The sequence below is a fragment of the Silurus aristotelis genome, assembly GCF_946808225.1.
Source record: "Silurus aristotelis genome assembly, chromosome: 13".
Classification (NCBI taxonomy): Eukaryota; Metazoa; Chordata; class Actinopteri; order Siluriformes; family Siluridae; genus Silurus; species Silurus aristotelis.
Genome location: NC_139586.1, coordinates 2,452,101 through 2,459,600, shown reverse-complemented (window position 1 = coordinate 2,459,600; position 7,500 = coordinate 2,452,101). Strand labels below are relative to the sequence as shown.

The window sequence follows — 7,500 nt, the reverse complement described above, 5'->3', positions numbered from 1 at the left end:
ACTTAGAAATCATGGAGGGGTCTGAAATTGTCATCGTAGGTGCATGTCCACTGTGAGAGACATAATCTAAAAAAAAAAATCCAGAAATCACAATATATGATTTTTTAACTATTTATTTGTATGATACAGCTGCAAATAAGTATTTGAACACCTGTCTATCAGCTAGAATTCTGACCCTCAAAGACCTGTTAGTCTGCCTTTAAAATGTCCACCTCCACTACATTTATTATCCTAAATTAGATGCACCTGTTTGAGGTTGTTAGCTGCATAAAGACACGTGTCCACCCCATACAATCAGTAAGAATCCAACTACTAACATGGCCAAGACCAAAGAGCTGTCCAAAGACACTAGAGACAAAATTGTACACCTCCACAAGGCTGGAAAGGGCTACGGGGAAATTGCCAAGCAGCTTGGTGAAAAAAGGTCCACTGTTGGAGCAATCATTAGAAAATGGAAGAAGCTAAACATGACTGTCAATCTCCCTCGGACTGGGGCTCCATGCAAGATCTCACCTCGTGGGGTCTCAATGATCATAAGGAAGGTGAGAAATCAGCCCAGAACTACACGGGAGGAGCTGGTCAATGACCTGAAAGAGCTGGGACCACCGTTTCCAAGGTTACTGTTGGTAATACACTAAGACGTCATGGTTTGAAATCATGCATAGCACGGAAGGTTAAACCAGCACATGTCCAGGCACGTCTTAAGTTTGCCAATGACCATTTGGATGATCCAGAGGAGTCATGGGAGAAAGTCATGTGGTCAGATGAGACCAAAATAGAACTTTTGGGTCATAATTCCACTAAACGTGTTTGGAGGAAGAACAATGATGAGTACCATCCCAAGAACACCATCCCTACTGTGAAGCATGGGGGTGGTAGCATCATGCTTTGGGGGTGTTTTTCTGCACATGGGACAGGGCGACTGCACTGTATTAAGGAGAGGATGACTGGGGCCATGTGTTGCGAGATTTTGGGGAACAACCTCCTTCCCTCAGTTACAGCATTGAAGATGGGTCGAGGCTGGGTCTTCCAACATGACAATGACCCGAAGCACACAGCCTGGATAACCAAGGAGTGGCTCTGTAAGAAGCATATCAAGGTTCTGGCGTGGCCTAGCCAGTCTCCAGACCTAAACCCAATAGAGAATCTTTGGAGGGAGCTCAAACTCCGTGTTTCTCAGCGACAGGTCAGAAACCTGACTGATCTAGAGAAGATCTGTGTGGAGGAGTGGGCCAAAATCCCTCCTGCAGTGTGTGCAAACCTGGTGAAAAACTACAGGAAACGTTTGACCTCTGTAATTGCAAATAAAGGCTCCTGTACCAAATATTAACATTGACTTTCTCAGGTGTTCAAATACTTATTTGCAGCTGTATCATACAAATAAATAGTTAAAAAATCATATATTGTGATTTCTGGATTTTTTTTTTTAGATTATGTCTTTCACAGTGGACATGCACCTACGATGACAATTTCAGACCCCTCCATGATTTCTAAGTGGGAGAACTTGCAAAATAGCAGAGTGTTCAAATACTTATTTTCCTCACTATATATATATATATATATATATATATATATATATATATATATATATATATATATATATATATATATATATATATATTAACATAGTTTATTCGTTTGTAACATTTGTGATCATCAACACTTTACATTTGTAAAACAATTTTCAATAAAAAACTCGCTCGGCTAAATTATATAAAATTAATATTTTATAATCTTTTATATAAATGGAATATATATAAATTAATGCAATACACTTTGTTGTATTAATTAAATAATTTTTGTGTACTTTAACAAATGTATTACTTCCTTCCATCCTTCATTCATCCACTTTCTCAATAAGCGGAATTGTCATATTCTCCTTTTAAGAGAAATTCGTGAAGCTGGACATACACAGCAAAAGTTTTTACAAAACACTACAAATCGTATTTCCAGTACGGCGTGAGCAGCCACAGTGCCACTGCGCTAACTCTAGGTTCTTTTTTATACCCCTGGTTTTTAAGTTCAGTAATAATAATAAAAAAAATATATATATATATACTGTATTGGACAAAAGTATTGGGACACCTGTCTTGTGCAACCATATGAGGAGACATAATTAGCATAGGATCTCCCTGAATGCAGTGGGATTCAATTTTCTCTTCACTCGAACCACAAGATCCAAACCAGTTCCAGCTGTTTTCAATTCAGCTCAATGGAGATATGACTCACCTGCGTCGGAAAGGAAAATCTCCTGCTCTTGAGCAACCTTATCGGGATGAACGTGAACGCTGAATGTACCCCAGGCCTCCTCACTTCCTTCCACATCAGAATCTGATGCATTTGTACCAGTGTCCTTGTGACTGCATGAGCACAAATCACCACACTCCAAAATTTAGTGGAACATTTTCCCCAGAAGAGTGGAGGTGATTAAAACAGGTATCTATTACAGGAGATGTGTTCATTCAAAATCTTTACATCCACCGCTGTGGCAAATGAAGACGAAAAAAAGGTCATCTGACGTCAGAGTAATTTCTCTCGAAGCTGATTTCGACTCGGATTTGCCTAATGACACTTGCATATTATGTACCTTTTATAAAGGCCGCATGTGTGAAGACGCTCAGTGTGTGGCGTCTTGGCTTCCTTTCATGTTTTTTTTTTCTTTTTCCCCCGCTGTCATTTTTGCTTATTTAAGAATGGCCTCACAGCTTTTTTTTTTTTTGTCTGAAAGTAAGGAAAGAAGAAAGCATGGGGACGGATGGGTCACTCTGACCACCCTAATGATGTTGCTTTATCCTTTCCCCACCTGCTTTTCTTCTCCTCCTTTAAAATTGGGCCTCAGGAAGAAAAAAGAGAATCACACACTTTTCTCCCTCTAACAAGTTTTTTCTTTTTCTGAATTGTTTATTATTCACACTTTGACTGCTAACCAGAGATCTTTTTCTTCCGACGTTCCCTGCAGCGTTTTCTTCTCTTCCGTTCATCCTGCTCCTATACTTCGATGTTCTGTATGTCTCTTCCTTTCTCTTCTCACTTGTCCGTGATCGTGCGCTCCCTGGTGAACAAATGTTCTTTCGCTATGTAGGTTAGACGCGTTCGAGTTTCGTCTCTCCGTCTGTCTTATTTGCAGCATCTCAATGTCATGCCTTTCAGTATTTCCTTCTCTCCATCTCTGTTTTTTTTCTCCCTCCAGCAAGCGGTGAAGGAGAACGGGAGGAGGCGGGAGGCGGAGGAGAAGCAGAGGAGGGCAAGGGCGGCGAAAGAGAAGGCCGAACGCGAGAAGCAGGAACGACAGCAGAGAAAGAAGAGGCTGCTGGAGGTCAGCGCAGGTAAGGCGTAAAGGTTTTACGGGAGCGGCCTTCGGGGCGTCATGAATATAACAGGATGTGTTTTCTGAAGAACGAAGGAAGAGACGGAGAAACGCCGAGCACTGAAAAAGGCTGCTGTTGTTACAAGCTGACAGTTTGAATCGTATTCACAACCTGAAAATACAAAGTAAGGTCCAGGTCCACTCGGGATCTGCATGGCAGAAGCGGCAGAACACCAAACTAGTACAGGAAACTAATATGTATATATTAGGGATGTGATTCAATGGAGAAAATACGATGCTCTGCAATTCAATATGGTGCAGACAGTTCGCTTTTATTTCTTCCGTTCAGACAGACAGCAAATAATCAATTTACTTTAGTGCCTTCTGACTTCTTACACATTGCCTGTCTGCAGGCCGACGCAGCTCTACCTCTGCCATGTTGATCTGTATTCTATGCGACTCTCAGGACACGCCTCGGCCGCTGTAGTGTTGCGACACGTCGTGTTCACGTAGCAGCAGCGATGCGAATCCATGAATCTTAGCATCCACAAGTTGCAGCTGGTTGCCATGGTTTCTCCAGCAGTCCCGGGCTATGTCGATATAGCCGCGTATACAATATAACATAACTAGCAAAACATAACCGTCTGCCTCCGGAACCATAGTCTACAGGGAAATGTTTTATAAAGCGTGTCCATTCAGTGCTTTACCGGCGATTAGTGTCGAAATAAGCTGAAAAAAGCAGTTCTGATGTTTTTCCGGCGTGTGCGAAAACTAACTGACGCAGTTAACTTGAATAGAAATGCAGAATCAGACCTTGTTCCAGGATTACAAGACTGTTCAGGAGATATCATCTAACCCCGGGAGCGGCTTTTTCACATTTTTATTTATCCATTTGTATTTATTCCTCTTAAACGCAAGAGGAAAAACACCGTTACTGAATAATTTGGGAAAATATTCAACCAGTTTATCGCGTACTACCGCAGTGACGGTTCAGGGCGTGTAGCCAGAACCAATTGTCGTATTGCACTCGTCGTGCGTAAACAGGAAGTCGGTGAAGTGCGACGTTTCAGTTAATAGCTATTCCTAAACGTTCTCAATATTTTGAAGTGAAAATGCTGTAACACAAATTCTATAGGAAAGAGACACACTCGCAGACGCTGACTCAGATTCTCTCAGACAACGAGAAGAGACGGCAGCATTGGTCCATTCGAGACCAGAGAAGTCATTAATCTTTTTCTGTTCACACTCAACAATGGGGATGGTACCATTCACAGATTTGTACCAGTGCATCGGCATAAAAAGTTAACAATCGGTTGCATCTGATACAAAAGTTTGTATCTTTTTTAACGAATTTGCATCGGTTTAGATCTTATCGGTAGCTGCTTCATATGTATCTTTTAACGTATCGTATCGTTGGCTACGTATCGAGATGCGAATCTCACCATCCTTAGTGCGTGTACACACATACTTTTTTCCAGCTGTAGTGCAGGACAATCATTTTTCAAGGAATAGCTGCTGCTCTCGGTGCCTTTTTATACTCGCTTTAATATCAGCAGGGAGGAACTGGATTGAGGATCCGCTGTGAGGAGAGGTAAGTCATGTCGACTCGTGATGTAATCCTAACCGGCAGGCCACGGATCAGCCGAGAGGTGGGGAAAGGTTTAGTTATTGAAATGTCTGAGCACTAACAGGCTCGCACCTGGGATGCCATGACATTTGTTAAGAGTAAATGGCAGTCAGCTCTTGAGGGGTATTTCCTCCTATCGGCGCTGCGGAATCGCAATGCATAATGTAACGGTTTTCCCAAAAATCCGACACACACACACACACACACACACACACACACACACACACACACACACACACACACACCTGGTCTTAGTGTTAGCAAGCAGTGTGGAGTTCTTACTTGTGTAGAAAAGCTGACACAAGTATTAGTCCAATGTTATATGTAGACCAGCACCAGACAGCAGGAAAAGAGGAAGGCCGAGGTTTGAAGGAAGACATGCAGGTGGTTGGTTTTTAAAAGAGGCGGACATCTAGGGTGGTATGGACACCGATGTTCTGCTGTGGCGACCGCTAACAGGAGAAGCTGAGAAACAAGAAGATATCGAGACACCTGATTTTTGAAGGCGCCCAGTTGGTTCACTAGGAGCTCCAAACCTGTTCCAGCGTCAAGACGTTCACAACAGACGTTTGATCAGAAGTACAGGTCCAAACAAGGTCTAATCTAGCTGCCAAGACACACAGCCTTCACCTGCTCACTTGCATGAATGAGATAAATGTAAGTCGCTCGGGATAAAGGCGTCCAATAAATGCTATAAATGTAAGTGAGGCAAAGATCTTGAGTGGCCTGCTATAGAGCTCAGACCTCAGACACCTTTGGGATGAATTGGAACGCACCCGAGGCCTCCTCGTCCCACCTGACTACGAATCTCCAGAATCTGGTGGAACATCTCCCCAGAAGAATGGAGGTCATTATAAGAGCAAAAAAGCACATATGATAGTGTCTTATAGTCAAACTTTTGTCCATATCATGTATACATTTTTTTTATATCTTCTCACATTTACTTTTGCTTGGCTTGTGATATTTGCTCGAGATTAAAGTAAAGTTCCAGGTTCTTGAAAATGTCGCGGGCGACGTAAATGTAAATTTACTTACGTCTGTAATATCCATAACCATATAGTCCAAGAGAAGCCTTTCCGCAGAAAGCAGCGTCTCTTACACGCCACACGTCCCCTTTATTACAAGATACACATATTCCTTTTTAAAATATTAAACCGCTCGATTCCCCCCCACCACACGCACACCCCACATCTCAGAAAGTGCTCGTAGCACGAACGATGCATTCATCATTAGTGACAGCGAATGTCTTGGTGGTGTGTGTGATCCCGTACAAGTATAAAGTGTTGTAGACCGAAGTATAATGAAAGAGGAAATCCATTGCGCGTCTACACGCGCAGACACGGACGTCCGTGAAAGGCAATAAGCGGCGCTCTAAGTGACTGAGTGGAGGAGGTAATAGAATCAAAAAGAAAAGGAAATGATATTTGCGCGCTGATTCGGTTATAGAATCAGCCATGCACGCGGTTAGCGAAAACAATTTCCCCCGTTCTGTCTGCCGATCAGCCCCGTACACCAATAACACACTGCACGAGTGTATGCAACTGATTATCTCACACACACACACACACACACACACTTTCTGTTTTGCGTTGTCTGGTACGTCTCAACTCTCTTTCAAAGCAGGTTTGTTTGTTTTATTTTTCCGTTCGTTTACCCACCTTTATTTTATGTTTTGTCTGCCGCATGTTACTAGAGAGATAATTAGGGGTCCAAGCACCAAAGGTAGGCACCGATTGAATTGTAGCTTATTGTTCTTCTACGCCATCATCGTCGCGTCACGATAGGCACCGCTGTTGTTATTATTATACTTCCACATAGAAAACCCGTAGTAACACTCAACTTCTGCCGAAAAACTGAAAATGAGGCAATCTCTCAGCAACGGCTTGATGTTTCGCCTTTAAGTGTTCTACTGTATATCTCCCCGAAATATGCCAGCCTGCAGTTCTCAGTCCCAGTCGAATCCCATCCTGTAAGAAATCAAGTCAAGTAGGCATTTATTATCATTAAAAACCATATACAGTGCAGTACACAGTGAAACGAAACAACCCAATAGATCGACCGGCCCGATTGTTGCCATTATTAACAGCAGGTGGCAGTAATCTGTGTTCGCCATCCGAACAGGGAAGAGCTACAACTGTGAATATATAATGCAGACGGCTTTTACACCCGCGATCATTACTAACGGATATGTGTAGCTTTTTTCAAGCAATGGCCGCTAAGTTGCAAAGACATGAGCGTCTGTGTATTCTGTCATCGTTTGCTTTCGTCTGTTTTTTTTTCTTTTCTCTAAGCTAAGCTGAATAGCCAATCAGGGTTCTTTTTCTCAATGACAAGCTCCGCCTCCGATCTGACATGCAGAATCGGACGAAAAAGAGCTGACGGCGTCCGACTTAGTTCTTATCCATCGTTCTTAATCTAGACTTTTTATTGGTTTAATACGATGCTACTTTTTAGAGAGAATGAGTGAAAATTAAATTTGGAGAGTAACTTTTTGAAACTGTATTGTTATACTTCAACCAGCGGGCGGACCAAACTAGAGGAACCAAACCTGTCTAGGCATGACAGT

General features: G+C 42.5%; 1 protein-coding gene across 1 annotated transcript in view; it reads left to right on the top strand.

Moving 5' to 3' along the window:
• diaph3 (diaphanous-related formin 3) overlaps positions 1–7,500 on the top strand; it is a 299,346-nt gene that overhangs the window by 215,161 nt on the left and 76,685 nt on the right. The window contains exon 26 of the mRNA XM_083557759.1: positions 3,191–3,326. Coding sequence (XP_083413885.1) covers positions 3,191–3,326 — 136 coding nt within the window. The remainder of the gene's footprint in view (positions 1–3,190; positions 3,327–7,500) is intronic.